Genomic DNA, 17264 nt, shown 5'->3' with positions numbered 1-17264 from the left:
ATTTTCATCAAATATTAGGTAGTATACAGTGCATACTCTGTAGTGTTCAGTATGCAGTAACCTAGTATTTTAATTTTGAACATAGCTATTGAGTGGGATGTATTGATATTCACTGTTGTTCAGTTTAATGGGAATTGAACCATCCAATTGCAAACCCAGAGTTTTTGTTTACAATACATTTACATTTTACATTTATTTTAGGCTTTTATCCAAAATGACTTTCAAATGAGGAACTATGCAAGCAGTTTCACAGCCAACTTTCTCCGTAAAGACATTTTAGTAGCTAATAGTTTTCTAGTTTAATTTTGTTGAATAGAGAAATATATAGAAATTTTTTTTTGTTGTTTCTGTTTTGATTTTTATTCTACTTAGAGGTGCATGTGTTACTGCTTGAACTGCATTTATTACTGTTAGAGAAGCATTTCAATGCCAAATAGAGCGCATTTAGTGTCTTTTATGCAACCATATTAGGTAACTAGATACCTAGGTTGGTAATATTAGCTTCTTTGACCAGAAAAACTGACCACTGTGAAGATTTCCATGATAAATTCAGCAACTTCTTGCTTCATAATTTTGGGAAGTGTAGGCAATTAAATAATTTTGAAATCAATGGTTTCTATGGTAGATCTATCTCTTTTTTTTGTTTTTTTGTTTTTGAGAAGTATTTTTACTTCTGGAAGCCCACTTTTGCGGTCTGTTAATACAAGGATCCAGAGGGACAACGAGAGGAGGAGAGGATAGTCAGGGCACCGTTTTGGAGATTAAGATGTGGCGACAGTCCTGACGCATATGTAACCCTTCTTGTGTTGTGTTTGTTTGGGACAGTGCTGCTGGTGAAGCAGGCCTGGCCCCAGACGGCATCTGCTCCGGGGCCCGGAGAAGGCTCCTATGACCTGGCCGTGGACGCTGGCTCAGAGAGCAGGCAGTACCAGGCCTCATCTACAGCATTCAGTAAATATGATTACTATACTCTACTGTAACTGCTGTGTGTTCCCCTGTTACTCTATAACACACAAACACACACCCTTTTACCGCGTTCAGACAGTCAGTCCAAATCTGTTTTTTGTATATATCCAATTGGAATCTGATTATATTTAGGACGTGTGAAACAGCAACAAATCACATGAAATGCTATTTTTACAAATCCGTTTTCAGCTACAGTCATACGTGGTTTGAAATTCTGTTCAAATCGCATTTCTGGAAATACGTTTCAGTCCGCTCAAATCGGATTTTGTGTGGTTTATGTCACTTTATCACGCCACGAAAAACGTAAACATGTCGGACGTTGTTATATCAAACATGCTGAAAGTCGCTGCTGAAACAAGGTTGTGTTGTTGCAAAGTGCCGGTCGAGTGGAAAATTACTACACAATGGTGACATGTTGAAGACTGGCAGAGATGACAGCACGGAATAAGGCCACGCATGCCAGCCTCCTGTGTTTCTGCACAGCTACACATTGTCAGTTTCATATAAATAAGACAACATCTGTATTGCAAACCCCTCCACATTGCTGTTTTTGGCGTATATCGGGCAACGTAACACCATAGAAACTAATGCAGATATTCTGGAAAACATAAGAGCATCAGACAAATCAGATCTGAATAGTTGAGATGCACAGTGTGGACAGTCAATAATTTAGATCTCATTCCAGCTGGATACACATATAATCGGATTTGGACTGACAGTGTGAACATAGCTATAGAGTCCAGCCCTTATTCTCATTGTTCCGTTTCCCCAGAGCGCGTATATACACACACACACACACACACACACACACAGTTTTGGTCCTGCAGGATTCGATCACATAATGACTTCCACTCATGCTGTGTAAACAAACTTTACAATAAGCTCTGTTCTAAAACCTAGTGAGCTGCACTTCTGCCTACTGCATACATAGGTAGCTACCTTATAAGGCAGCATCCTAAGTGAAAATGGAACCTTTTTATTTTATTTTTAAATATTTTTATTTGATCAAAGATCTGATTTTCCCATATATAGTAAGATCTATGTGAATTCTGTAAATCCAAGGAAACATTGCTGCATTTATTATTTTGAATTTTGATTATTTTGATTATTATTATAATAAAAAAATAATTATTTTAATTTTTTACAGTACAATGGTATTATTGCAATAGTAATATATTTCTTTGACTGAATACATTTTAATAATTTAAATAATAATGAAACAGGTTTTCTTTTTTTTTTGTCCTTAGTTGATCACATGACAATTTTATTTTGATTTAGATTTATAACACTCTACATGGGCAGCAACTGACATAAAGCGCTCTGGAGACTCGATTCATTACTTTTTCTTTTCAGTAAAATTTGACATTAGCACATAAAATGATTTTAATTAGATTTATATTATTTTTATATAAATAGATTGACAGAAATTGACATTTCTCTCGCTTTGTGCAACATCATGCAATATCAGTCCTTCCAGGATTTCACGGGACTTTTTTCTGATTTTTGCAGCCGAAAATGACTGAATTTGCGGTGGCTTTTCTCAAAATTTGTGGCAATATTTACAGAATGTTTTCATGGTTTCACAGAGATCATCGCCGTCAGTGGTGAAACATTGAAATTTCGAAAAGTTTAGAAACACTTATGACGTAACGAAGCCTCATTTACTGAAATCACGTGACTTTGGCAGTTTGATACATGCTCCGAACTACTGATTTGAAACAAAAGATTCGGAAAGCTGCGAAGCTTCATGAAGCAGTGTTTTGGAATCGCTCATCACTAGATATTGTTTAATAAAGTCGTTATTTTGTTTTCACATGAACTGTTTTAAATATGTCTGGGCTTTCTGGGCACTGAAAAGTGTTAATTAACTTGCTGTCAATGGACGCCTCACTGAGCCATCAGTTTTTATCAAAAATATCCTAATTTTTGTTCTGAAGATGAACGAAGGTCTTACAGGTGTTGAACGGCATGAGGGTGAGTAATTAATGACAGAATTTTCAATTTTGGGTGAACTAACCCTTTAAGTTGTAAGGTGGCACCAGCCCCTTATTTGGCAGTGCTGTGAGGACTGACAGAAAAGCACTGAGCTTGAGTTGAGATGCAGATAATACTTAAAAAACTAATTAACTTTTATTTTATTATTAATAAATATTAAAAATATATACTAGGGTGTGGAAATGGCTTATAAACCAATAAGTGCTCCTCTGCAGCATCTAGTACAGTGGTAATTTATTCTTTTTTATTTCTAAATAAGTGTTTGCTTTCCTACATCGTGAAACCTTTAGTTTTACAAATGGGGACAAACTATGAAGTATGAACAAATAATGTTTTGGACATCACATTAAAATAACACTCAAACTGGGCAATATTGAAAGCTTTGAAGTGCTGGGAAAGGTTGTGTGAAGCACTTAAAAGCAGTCGAAAACATTAGACCATTTCTGCCACAAGTTATTTCTGTTAGCGTCTCAATGTTTCTCATGGTTTCCAGATTACAAGTGCGCTGAGAAGAAACCGCTTGAATTCACCGCAGAATTGATAACATCGCTGTGAAATCTTGTGAGAAGCATTTAGGTTAAATTCTTCGCAGAATTCTCTGTTAAACCACAGATATCAGATCAAATATCAGATATCATATCAGATCATATCACCGTTTGATCTGATATCTGTAGTTTAACAGAGAATACTGCGACAAATGCGAACGCTTCTCGCAAGATTTCACAGCGATGAAACTAATTCTATTCATTTCTATAATTCTATAAATTCTAATTAATTCAAGCGGTTGTTGTGTGATCGAGATAGGCCCGCTGCCCTGAACTCCAGTCGTGACGCAGTTGTCTATTATTGGTCCGTGCTGCGAAGCTCAAACGAGTTGACTAAATGCATGTTGCGATGACATCACGGGACGTGTCTAAGCCCAAAATCTGCTGCAATTAAGAAAAAATGCAAGATCCTCAGATTACTGCGGAGTTTACTTGATTTTGCGATAAACTCAGCGATCGCAGAATCGCGAAATCCTGGATGGACTGCACTGCTATATATATATATATATATATATATATATATATATATATATATATATAGCTTATGTCAGTTAGCATTTCAAGTAATGAATGTGTGTTTTTATGGTTTTAACAATAATAACCCTGAAATGCAACATTTTCTTTTGTACGCCTTTGTGTCAGAGTGTGCCTTAAAATACTGTCTAGGTAAGCAGCTCACTAGGGTTTGTGACAGGTAAAATCTCACATTGCTCGAGATCTAAGGTTTCATTCTCACCGTAGACAGCAGAGCTTTTGGAATTGAGATTGCATAAAATTGTGTTGTGGGATTGAATTAGACAGGAGTGGCTAAGCTAGACTAAAGACAGTTGAATCTGGTTTGTTGCATCAGTGGTTTGTCAAATGTGAAGTAATGACTGATAGCATGTCTTTGGTATGTAGGTAATCTATTGGTGTGTTGTGTAACTAATAACGCCTCAAGCAATGTATTCTTGACTTCCGTTTGTGCAGCTGAATTCACTTTCTTGTGCTTTTTGCTACTACTTTGTTGTCAACAGTCCTCCAATAAATTGCTGGCAAATAAAAAGCCTGACAGATGGTGTGTGTGGAAAAAAGAGAAGGTGTCGGTGTGTGTGCTTGGTTGTTTAATGTGTAAAATCTCTGCCTTGAAAGGGTGTGTGAGTGTTTGCACTTCATGTGTGCTTTAGTTTAGTTTGGCGCACTCCCTCCTTACACTTCTTGTGTGCTTTACTGTTGCTCACCAGAAGGTGGCGACATGGGGGTTTTGGAAATCCAGCCAGAGCACATGGACGTGTGTGAAGGAATATCTTATAGAATTAATATGTATTATATTCGATTGTTGTGTGCCAGATGCCTATCAGACCTAACAATCTCTTTCCGTCTCTGTTTCAGGATACACTGCAGGAACGCCTTATAAAGTCCCCCCTACTCAGACCAATGGAGCCCCTCCTCCCTATTCCCCGTCCCCTAACCCCTACCAGACGGCCATGTACCCTATTAGAAGTGCCTATCCCCAGCAGAACCTCTATGCTCAGGTAAGACCTTGTTCTGTACTGTGAATATTGAGAAGTTGCTTTGAAACAATATCTATTGAGCAAGGCACTATAAATATAAAAGTGAGGACTAACACGCAGCAAGCTGGAAAACCACCATCATCCATGATAAGCATAATGTTTTGTGGTGTTTTTAATAATTAGTTTCAAGAGAGAAATCAAACTTGACCCTTCTCATCTTATCTGCAATATTTATCAGGAAAAAAATGGTTTTATAATCTAATACAACTTTGCTTGTCCTGAAATGACTTTTTAGCTTGTCAGCCCATAGCTGTTCAAGTATTGTTATAAATTACTTATGTCAGTAATGCTGCAATTTTAACATTTTTTTCTAAAAGTTAAAGGATTAGTTCACTTTAAAATTAAAATTACCCCAAGCTTTACTCACCCTCAAGCCATCCTAGGTGTATATAACTTTCTTCCTGATGAACACAATCGGAGTTATATTAATAAATATCCTGATGCATCCAAGCTTAATAATGGCAGTGAACGGGTTCACAAGCTCAAGAAAGTGCATCCATCCATCATAAATGTATTCCACATGGCTCAGGGGGGTTAATAAAGGCCTTCTGAAGTGAAGTGATGCATTTGTGTAAGAAAAATATTCATATTTAACAAGTTATAAAGTAGAATATCTAGCTTTTGCCAAACCGTCTTCCGTATTCAACTTATGAAGAAAGTAAGCCAACGTCCTACAGCTTCCATAGTCAACTTAAAGGTGCCCTTGATTCAAAAATTGAATTTGCCTTGGCATAGTTAAATAACAAGAGTTCAGTACATGGAAATGACATACAGTGAGTCTCAAACCCCATTGTTTCCTCCTCCTTATATAAATCTCATTTGTTTAAACGACCTCCGAAGAACAGGCGAATCTCAACATAACACCAACTGTTACGTAACAGTCGGGGTGTACACCCCAATATTTGCATAATGCCAGCCCATGATGTTCCCAACATTATAAAAGGCATTAGACAAGGTCAGCCAGTTAACGTCTGGAGCTGCACACAGCCGAATCATCAGACTAGGCAAGCAAGCAAGAACAATAGCGAAAAATGGCAGATGGAGCAATAATAACTGACATAATCCATGATAGCATTATATTTTTACTGATATTTGTAAATTGTCTTTCTAAAAGTTTCGTTAGCATGTTGCTAATGTACTGTTAAATGAGGTTAAAGTTACCATCGTTTCTTACTGTATTCACGGAGACAAGAGCCGTCGCTATTTTCATTTTTTAAACACTTGCAGTCTGTATAATTCATAAACACAACTTCATTCTTTATAAATCTCTCCAACAGTGTAGCATTAGCCGTTAGCCATGGAGGACAGCCTCAAATTCACTCAGAATAAAACTTTAACATCCAAAAAAATACTTTACTCACATAATTCGAAGCATGCATGCAGCATGCATGACGAACATCTTGTAAAGATCAATTTGAGGGTTATATTAGCTGTGTGAACTTTGTAAATGCGCTGTAATATAGTCGACAGCTGGTGTGGCAGGGAGCACGCGATTTAAGGGGGCGGCGCCTTGTGTAAATCAGTGCATTGTTAATGATGCCCCAAAATAGGCAGTTAAAAAAATTTATTTAAAAAAATATATGGGGTATTTTGAGCTGAAACTTCACAGACACATTCAGGAGACACCTTAGACTTATATTACATCTTGTGAAAGAACGTTCTTGGGCACCTTTAAGAAAAAAGCATAACTGGCTTGTCGTAAAAGTAACTATTCCTTCTGTGTTGTTCAGAGTCTGTAGTGCTCATAAAAGTAATGAAAATATCCTTAGACCTTTTAAATGTTTTTCTGCGTTTCTCCCTCGTTTTTGGGAGTTTGTCATATAGGGTTATATTTTTAAAATGCATCAAGGTGCCCTCAACTTTTTTCTCCATGGTCATATTTTAATATTCATGTGTCTGTATAATGAGTGTTACAGATCTGTGTTTTATTGGTTGTTTTCTCCTCTTTCCCCTCCTTCTACTCTCCCACTTTTCCACAGCTTTACATGCCCATTTCTAGAGACTTTTTCTACTCTGAGGTGTGAACAACCAGGCTAAAACAGGGGGGATTTCATGACACATTAATGTTCATCTAACAACAAAAGACAAAAAGAAAATCACCCACTGCTCTTGACTGAACAACTTTTGTAACTTTGATAAGGATTAATCTATATTTAATTTATACAGTGAAGACTATGCAGTGTTTTATTTTGATTTCTTTATTCAATTTCTGTGCCTGAAAATTGTGATGTTTTACTGTCTGGTATCTAAAAATTGGAACCACTATCACAACCAGGCCAGTAGAAAAAAAATCCTTGGCGTTGAGCCCTGTGAAAGATAAAATATGATAAAGCAATATGATGAACAGTGAAAGTAACAAAAGCTCCTACAATACATTTAACAGGCAAAAGGAACATAACATATCTGTTTGCTGAACAAATTAAGCCAATTAATTTGATTCATATTTTTTTGGTTTCTCTACCCAATATTTTTAAAAAATTGCAAATGCAATGAATATACAGGGATCAGTATCGGGAAGTACCAAAACTGAAAGTATCAGTATCGGAAAAAGTGGTATTGGTGCATCCCTATGGTAAATATTATAGTGATGTGGTATTAGGATCTGATACATCGCTATACCACTGCACCACCACAGTACTTTTTGTTTGTTTGATGTATTTTATCCAGCTTAGAGCTTTTATCCTTTATTTGCAACCAAGACTATTGGGATCCCATAACACCCACTATGCAATACAATGGATCACACCTTACTGGTTTTGAAATACAACCTTTTAGCTACTTGTAACAATTGCATTATAATTTGAGTTTATCTTCTTCTCAGGGTGCTTATTACACACAGCCAGTGTACGCCGCCCAGCCCCATGTAATCCACCACACCACCGTGGTCCAGCCCAACAGCATCCCCTCCGCCATCTACCCCGCTCCTGTACCCGCGCCCCGCTCCAACGGTGTGGCCATGGGCATGGTGGCCGGAACAACGATGGCCATGTCTGCCGGTGAGAAGCTCAAAAGTGATAATATTGTTGAAGCTAAGAAATGATATAAACAATATATATATATATAATAGTAATCTTTTGACAGCCCTAATATAGATTATTTATTCAAAATCCCGATGTATGTTGCTCAGAGACGCACAATAGTTCTGCTCTGGCTTTACAGGCAATATTTTTGTTGGCAAAATTGAAACAATAATAAAATATACAATATTGTGTCTAAAATATAACACAATATTAATTTCTATTTATTGAACTGTTGTATATAATAATTTTTCACATTTGCACTTGTGCTGTATCAAACAACACTGATATTATGCTCATTACTTGTGTGATATTGCATAACTATAGCCTATCATATGATATAAATATGAGACAAAAATCATACAGAGGCATTTTTGCCCTGATATCTTGAATTTTAGGGGCATTCTAACTGATTTCTCTAGGGTACATCACGCATTGAGTTGTTGCCCTGCTTCATGTTCATCACCAATCAACTGTTTGAAATGTAAGATGAACGCATTAAATTGACAGTCCTAAAATATATATATAGAGAGAGAGAGAGTGTGATAGTGAGAAAGAGAGAGAGTATTAATTATTATAATTTAAATAATTATGTATTTTATTTTTTTAAATAAAATTAATTAAATGTATAATAAAAATACATTAAATTAATATTTATTTAATAATTTATTATTTACATTAATTACAGATACAATATATGCACACCCTTTAGTTTATATATATAAATATTATATGTTATATTACAGGAACCTTGCTGACCACCCCTCAGCACACTCCGATCGGAGCACACCCCGTCACCGTGCCAACATACCGACCCCAAGGAACACCTGGGTACAGCTACGTGCCACCTCACTGGTAGAGCCCACCTGCCAATCATGTGAGTTCCTGCCTACCCACACGACACATTGATCCTGGCTCCACCCAGCCAGTGAAGAGCAGTCGCTGACTTCTTCTCATTTTCTCTCCCTCCATTGCAGATCTGGAGTCAAACATTGTATGCAACTACTCAAGTCTTACATCGGCGCTCTGTGCTCAACAAGGAGGTGCCACGTCTGTTTGCAAGAACAAAAGAGAAAAAAGTGCAAGGGTCACTTTATGCATTCTTACGTGTTTTTGTAAAAGCTGCTTTTTTATCTTTTTTATTTAATTTGAATTTTTTTTTCTTCTCATTTTTTTGGGATGATGTTCTTGCATTAGGTTATTTTAATTCTTCATTGTTCCATAGTTAATTCTGTAAGAACTCCAGAATGATTTCGACCAATCACGCCTCTTCAAACGATTTGTCTTTGTGTTCAGTATAAACGCTGGTGTGTAGGAATGTACCGACGCAATATCAGCACCTCTTCGGATCATAATCATCCAATTATGCTGCCAAATTTTATAACCTTTAGATATTAGCACAGGGTTCATGTTTTTTTTGTTTTTTTTTTACTATTATTATTTATTTACAGCGGCGTTTCATTTCAGCTTTCCCCATTCTCCCACAGAACTCTCTGGAATCGTTAATTTTTTTTTAAGGAAATTTGATTTGATCTGATTCAATTCTCCCTCATTTCATTCTATCATCGATAACAAGGGTGTCTTCCAGCTTGTAGCTGTTCATGTAGATTTGTAAGGAATATATCATTAGTAGGGCAGTGCAAACGTGGTTTAACCTTCATTAGGATAAAGAGTACATACAGTAAACTTAGTTATTCACTAAATAGAGAACGTTTGAGTGAGCTGGTTACTTTATTAGCTTATGTGTCAGGATAGCGTAAGCTTCTAAACTATAACGTGTATATTCGATTTATATAAACGTGCGCGCATGGGTGCTCTCGCAAGGAACACGGCGGCACGCGAGCATGCGTTCACGGCGAATCCGCGCGCGGAGAATATTGAGGGGGGAAAAAAAAACTATCAGTGGCACTTAGCTGGAGCCTCTGGCTGCGATGTCATCCCGGTGGCATTGAACCTGATCAAAACATGTGCCAACTTTGAGGCCAGACAGGACGGACGCTACTCTGACGGAACGATTAGGATCGCATCCAGAATTCAAAGGGACTTTATCGCATCGAAAATAGCACTGAAAGCAAAAAAAATGTAAAAAAAAAAATAAATAAATAAAAAAAGGAAGGGAAGGCGTTCCAGCATTAATTTCCAATCAGCTCCGGGTTTAGAGTGGGTCTAACCCCTGGTCCTCTGTGAATTCTTGGGCCTTTAGGCCTGTAGTTGCACAGATTTTAGGCGTAGGAACGGAGTTGTTCAATGCAATAATAAGAACGGCCTGCTTGAATGGCTTTTAATTGTAATTTACAGCATTTTTAGAGAGAGATGAGAGAATTTTGATTTCCTATCCCAAGGCCTCGCCTGTATCCATGAATAGTGTACTCAGAAGTGACATATCAAGTATTCTATGAAATGTTATCATACTGAAGCATTGCACATTGACAAATAGACATAACTTAATAACCAATTATACGGTACACTCTCATATTTAATGATGTAATTAAGAAAATCAAGCATTTACTCTGCAAACCATTAGTCTTGGTAATGTCTCTGGAAGTAATATTATTGTCAGTACATAACAGTATCACTCTCTTTTTGTTATTTGTTTGGCTGATCAACCACTATTTCGATATATAGTACACTCAAAAGTGGGAAGAACTGATTCTCTGATCTTATGTGAAAGTAATAACGTCTAGTAATGCATGTGTCATGCGGGTGAATGCAGTATAGTGTAATCGGATGGAAACTATGCCTTTGCAAAGCATGGTTGCATCATGTTGAATCACAGCTTATGGATTGCTTTGAATAATACATTTACTTTACAGTACATTCCCTTCGACGTTTTAAGTAAAGGGAGAGAGAGTGAGGGCGCAGAGTGTCTGAATCCCACAAAAAAAAAAAAACCATAGGAAAAAAAAAGAAATGTTTCACATGAGTAAAGTGAAGCCTTTTTTTGTTTGTTTTTGCTTTATTTTCAGAACAATTGTCCTGTAGTTTTTATTATTATTATTGTTTAATTCACATTATTCTCAATAGTGATTCTCATTAGAATCTCTGCAATATTGTAATTTTTACTTTTTAAAGATATTTTTCAGTTAAAAATCAACAAAGACAGCAAAATATCATGATTCATAAATAATATAAAGGAAATTGTAATGAAAATAATATAAAAAAATTCATAAAAAATGTAAAAATAGGCTTCATTTTCTTTACGCAAAATACCTAGACATGTACTTGACGGATTACGTGAGAATCATCTGAAAATTACTGTAACTTCGTTGCATTATATACTACAGTATAATAATTTGCCTTTAGTCAGAGCGAATCTCTTGACAAAAGCAAGTAAAGTGAGTCAAGAGGCCTTTGGTATATGTAATATTTGTGTAATGATGCATTTTTTTATCGGCATGATGTCCTCATCAGTAAGTAATGCAAATTAGTCAAACCAGGCTCATTGGTTGATTATTGGATGAATTCACAGCACATTCTGTTTATCTGTAGCTGTTTTGATGACATATGATGTCATTTCCATGCCCTCTCTGCCCTACTCTTTCGTTTTTCCAGCTGGTCTTATACAGTATTATATCAAGCAGTGAACTATATTTTCTTTGTCTTTTCATAAGTTTGCATCACAAGACTTGATTGATGCAACTAATCGCTGTAGTCGACATATTAAACATTGATCCGTCAGACCTCTGAACTCTAGGACTAGAGTGACCTTTTACACTGCAAACGAATAAAGGGTCGATTCAGAATGAGAGGACGTTACCATCCACTCTGACATGTAATTTAGGCGCTTTTTACGTAAGTGTTATTTAAAGTTTTAATTAATGATTGATGTTCATTTTTCTTAAATAGAAGATCTTTATAGTTGATCTGGAGTGGAGTGATGCAGTCCATGTGGTTGAGAGGCATTTCAGAGCACAAGTCTTCAAAGGGTTTCCTCTTCGTCTACATGCATTTCCCCAATCTGGCTTTCTCTTCTTCTTTTTTATGTTGCAATGATAGGAGGGACAGAATTCAGCAATCTGTAGCTACACTCTTAAAATAAAGGATTTTTATAGTTTCACGAAGAACAGCCATGGAATCTTTCCATTGTACAAATGGTTCTTTACAAGTGAAAATCATGGTGACAAATTCTTACTGAACTATTTGTGAAATTGGATAAGAGCAAAGCTGTTGCATTTTCTGGAATGTAACACAGGGTCATGGTGAATTTAAAGGGGTAGATCGTCCATTTTGATCTTTTATGTTCCGCTGAAGAAGAAAAAAAGGTCAAAATGATAACAGAACTTTTATTTTTGGGTGAATTATTCCTTTAATCCTGAACAGTTGTATCAGAAAGTTTTTTTCAGTACACTGTAAAAAAAATATTTTCCTGATTTATCACATTTTTTCTTTTGTCAAATCAACTTAGATAATTAATGTGGTTCAGATAACATAATATTTTGAGTTTCTGTTGATTAAATCAGTCACCTTCATTGTATTAACTCAAATTTTTAATTTCAATGAACTCAATATTTTAAGGCAACCAGGTAACTTACTTTTTTAAGTTAAACCAACAATTCTTTTTTACAGTGTACTCCGATAATTTCCCGCTCACCACACATTATACATTTTGATGTATTTCTCTCATTTTAAAATGGATTGATCCGTTTTCTGTGTGAAATCAGGTGGTTTTTTTGGGAATCATTCGTAAACTGAGTCATTTTCACTCGGCGTGATGTGGACGAGGCTTCGATTTCCTGTTGTTTTTTTTTCTGTTTCTAACGTATTGAGAACATGTGATGTCGATATTGCAAACCCATGCACTGTTCTGTTCTTTTGTTTCAGGGCATCGATCAAAGGATTGTTTACTAGCGCCCGTGATGCATGCAACGGGTTATTAGCTCTAGTGAAGTCAGTGTCACGTCACCAGTATGTAAAGGTATTTCTAAAGTAATTGTGGCACTGGTTTCACACTCTTGCTGAAAACCTGTGATATGTACCATTGGCTTTGACGCAAACATACGAGAGGTTGCTATTTCACGCTACTGTTTAGGAAAACGGCTATTTATGTTTGACCCATATGGTGAATAGGACTTTGTTGTTTGCATTCTAAATGTAAAGCAAAAAGGGGAAAGTCTTCCAGAATTGATCTCCCTTCAGTGAGTGTTAAAGAGTCCTTGCCCCATAGTATGCATTACGCACTACAGCACGGTTCTGGCACCATCGAGATCTCATTCCTTCGAGGTTCCGGCAGGTCCGAACGTGTTTTCGCGAGTGCCGTCCAGACCGTGCTGTACTACCATTTGAGCAAGGAGACCCGCATCAGGCTTGTGAAATGAAGTGTAAAACTGTTTTTATTATTTTGGGTTTTTTTATTGTTTTGTTTTTGTTTTTGAAGATCAGTTAGTGATCTCTGTGACATAATTAAGCCAAGTTTGTAATTGTATAATATTTACTGTAAGATGTAGAACATTCAATAACTATTAAAATCTTTCCAAAAATCTTTCCGTATTTTTTTTTCCGACACACACATAACATCATGATGATGATTGATAGGTTCTTTTTTGGTTCGGTCAATACATTTTATTAAATTGTCAATTGGTTGAATTATTATTAAAAGATGGTTTACCCCTAAATAAATGTTTAGTAGGAGGAAACTTCAAGGTGAGTAACAAGTTTTGATGTGACTAAAAACTGTATATTTGACATTTAAATATAGCAATGATTATTATTATTAAATGTATATAGTAGAAAAAAGATTAAATAGGGTTCTTTATAGAACCCTATGGTTCTTAAAGGGATAATTCACCCAAAAAATAAAAATTCTGTCATCATTTACTCCCCCTCAAGTTCCAAACCTGTCTGAATTTCTTTATTTTGCTGAACACAAAAGAAGATATTTGGAAGAATGTCAGTATCATTAACCAAACAGATCTCGCCCTCCATTGATTACCATAGTAGGAAAAATAAATGCTATAGACATTTTTGGGTGAACTATCCCTTTAACTCAATTTTACGAACCATTTATGCCAAAAGGCTTCTATGCAAGGAAAGTTTCTTAAATGATTACATAATACTTTTTGTGTGTGTGTGCTAGTGATAAAGTATGCCAATGCTGTTTAATTCATAAAATTTCATCAAAATAAAACATTTATTGAAAAAAAAGATACAATTAAATTAAAACTAAATTAAAGAACCTTTAAACACCTAACCAGACGTGATAAGATTCTAGCGACGAGCAATTGGTCTGTCCACACTAGATGGGACGCGACAATTAGAAGCGATAAAATCAATCAAAAACTTTAGCCAATCAGAAGAGAGTGTGGGCGGGCTCTCTCGGGCTCATTAACATTTATTAAAGGGGTCATGAACTGCGTTGGTTTATTGTTTTATAATGTTTTCTGGGGTGCACTTACAGGTGCTGGTCATATAATTAGAATATCATCAAAAAGTTGATTTATTTCACTAATTCCATTCAAAAAGTGAAACTTGTATATTATATTCATTCATTACACACAGACTGATATATTTCAAATGTTTATTTCTTTTAATTTTGATGATTATAACTGACAACTAAGGAAAATCCCAAATTCACTATCTCAGAAAATTAGAATATTGTGAACAGGGTTGGGAAGGTTACTTTTAGAATGTATTTCGTTACATTACTCAAGTTTAGTAACTTAATCTAAATACTTTGAAATACTTAACACAAAGGACCATATTAACTTGATGTTCTGTTTTAAGTTTACAACCTGTAAATAAAAATGACCTCTACCCACCAGGATTTGGTTTTCCACTAAATTGTATTTTTAACATCAGTTACAAAATATATATCTGCAATTTATTAGACATAACCAATGTGTTGGTAAAGAATTTCAATATCTTGATAAATTATGAAAATATTTGTTTCTTTTAACATCACATCCATATATAATTACTACTGATATATCATTCCTAAATTATATTTTTATATTTGTAAAGATGTGCATCAGAGGGATAATAAAATATTAAATAACAACAATAAAATATTGTTAATAATATAGGTTGTTTTATAGGTGTATAGAGTCGAATTGACACAGTGGTTTAAATTGTTTTATTAACAAAGTTTGTTTGTAACATTTAGAATGTATATAAAAAAATGAAATGAAATGAAATGATCTACCCAATAATCTTGAGAGAAGGCCTATATTCAAAGCTGACTCACCTACAGTTTTACAGGTTTGGGAAAAAACATCACTTTGTGTGAACTATCCCTAGCATAAATATGTTTATACTAATATTTAACCTTAGTGCACTGAGAGCTGCATTAATATTAACCATATGAACAACAAACAGCAAAGAAAAAAAAATATTAGATTTTTTAAATAATCCTTTATTTATTTTTTAAATTATTATTAGTGATGCACCTATTTTGATTTTTCATGGCCAATAGAAGCAAACTGGCCGATTCTGATACTGGTTGCAAATTTATTTGTTGTTTATTTGTTCAAAAAATATGTGTAGCTCTTTGATATTAGAGGCAAACACTGGATTGTTATCACAGTTCCAACAAAGATGTTATGAACATGAGCATGATCAGTTGTTTTTCATTTAAGTGATTGTATAATTTCAAGATCAACAGAAAAAACAGCATGGTCTGACTTTAGCTTTGTGAAATTATGCTACATAAGACACCTGCACAAAACAGACAGACTGAATGAAATGTAAATTCACTCTCTGACAGTAGGTGGCGCTTATGGAACAGCAGTGATATAGCGTTTCCATGGTTACAGCTATACACAATGCAGCGCTGCGCTGGAAAAGCCATCAAAACTTGTCTGAAGACAGTTCCCTTCAGAGATACATTCATATCAACCCCAATTTAATATTTATATTATTCTTCCTATGTTTTGCGAGCAGTGAGCTTGTGCATGGTGCAGTATTTTCTCTGCTGGCGCCTCTGTTCTCCTCTTTGTGTCCGTTTCAGCGTGTGCCTGTGTTAACGTCCTGTTGACAGGCTTAAGGTGTGTCTCAATCAGTTCCCTAGCTCCCGAGCTCGTGAATCAGTATATCGTGTACACGAATTCGGGCACTGGTAAGGACAGTAAAAGATGCTGGTTCACTACACATTGGTACACTTATGACTCTATTTCCGGCGACGTGACAACGTCCACATTGTACAACATCACTACTGGTATTTATGAACAACAACAGAGCTGACATTTTCTGACATTACTTGTAATGTTGTTTAAAGTACATTATGATTAATTATTTGCTTGTTACATATAAGTGCAACATTTCAGCCGTGAATAAATTATAAATGTTAGCTAAGATTATGTTCATTACCTGTCTAGCAATGTATGTTTATGCTGAAATGTAATAAAATAACGGTTTGTATTTTTAAAAACATCTATCGCGTATCGTTATGTGTAGTGAGTTGGCTCACGTGATTCAAGTTTCGCGCTTCAGAACTTCCGTTAAGGGAGCATACGGTGCGTTCCAAACGGGATACATCACCCTCCGAAGGGCACTTCGGAGTGAAAATAATCATGGCCGCCATGTTGAAGGGTCGTTCCAAACCGAAGTGCTCAAAACTGGCCACTTCAAAGGGCCCTTCGGAATGAAGGATTTTGAAGGGTACAACTGATGGACACTTTGGGCCCCCATGATCCTTTGCACAGGGAAGTTCTTTGACGTCACAGAATGGGTACAGGAGGTTATAGGAGTTCGATTTTTACCTATAAATGTATATATATTATTTTTCTATACTACTGTAATATTTATACGAGTTAGATTTGGTACATTATTATGGTCAAAACGACATTGTACTTCAACAAAAATACTTTACAGCTCCCTTTATCAGTCCATTCAAATGTTTAAAATACATAGACACAATATAGCCTACATGCCATAAACCTAAAATAAATAAATAAATAAACTAACGCTAAACAAATGGCGCAGCTTGCACAATTTACTCCTCTTTGATCGTCTCGTTAAGATGACGCTGAAGTGCGTTCCAAAAGAAGAGTTTTTTTGACCCCTACAGGCCTTCATCCCTTCGAAGCTCTCACTCCGGAGGGTAAACCCTTTGAAGGGATTAGGGCATAGGGATGAGCCCTTCCGAATGGAACGCAGGGTTAGTGAGCATCAATGCTCCCTGGTTTTCACGGTGCATTGTGGGACTTTTCAGGGAGCGAACGTTTCAGTGCCCTGGAAGGATTCTGCAATTGAGA

The 17264-nt window shown here is 35.9% G+C and overlaps 1 protein-coding gene across 3 annotated transcripts in view; it reads left to right on the top strand.

Annotated features, from left to right (window-relative positions):
• Window positions 1-13555, top strand: part of fam168a (family with sequence similarity 168 member A) — an 80724-nt gene extending 67169 nt beyond the window's left edge. For 2 of the 3 annotated variants that reach the window (XM_048169662.1, XM_048169663.1), the window contains 5 exons: window positions 826-951; window positions 4878-5020; window positions 7881-8055; window positions 8823-8953; window positions 9054-13555. In XM_048169662.1, coding sequence (XP_048025619.1) covers window positions 826-951; window positions 4878-5020; window positions 7881-8055; window positions 8823-8935 — 557 coding nt within the window. In that variant the 3' untranslated portion in view covers window positions 8936-8953; window positions 9054-13555. The remainder of the gene's footprint in view (window positions 1-825; window positions 952-4877; window positions 5021-7880; window positions 8056-8822; window positions 8954-9053) is intronic. The other variant, XM_048169664.1, reaches the window with a different exon arrangement.
• The last annotated feature ends 3709 nt before the right edge of the window (window positions 13556-17264 follow it).

Source organism: Megalobrama amblycephala, linkage group LG19 (assembly GCF_018812025.1).
Source record: "Megalobrama amblycephala isolate DHTTF-2021 linkage group LG19, ASM1881202v1, whole genome shotgun sequence".
In the NCBI taxonomy this organism is placed as follows: domain Eukaryota; kingdom Metazoa; phylum Chordata; class Actinopteri; order Cypriniformes; family Xenocyprididae; genus Megalobrama; species Megalobrama amblycephala.
Note: the sequence above shows the minus strand (reverse complement) of the source record. Positions and strands in the feature narration are given on the sequence as shown.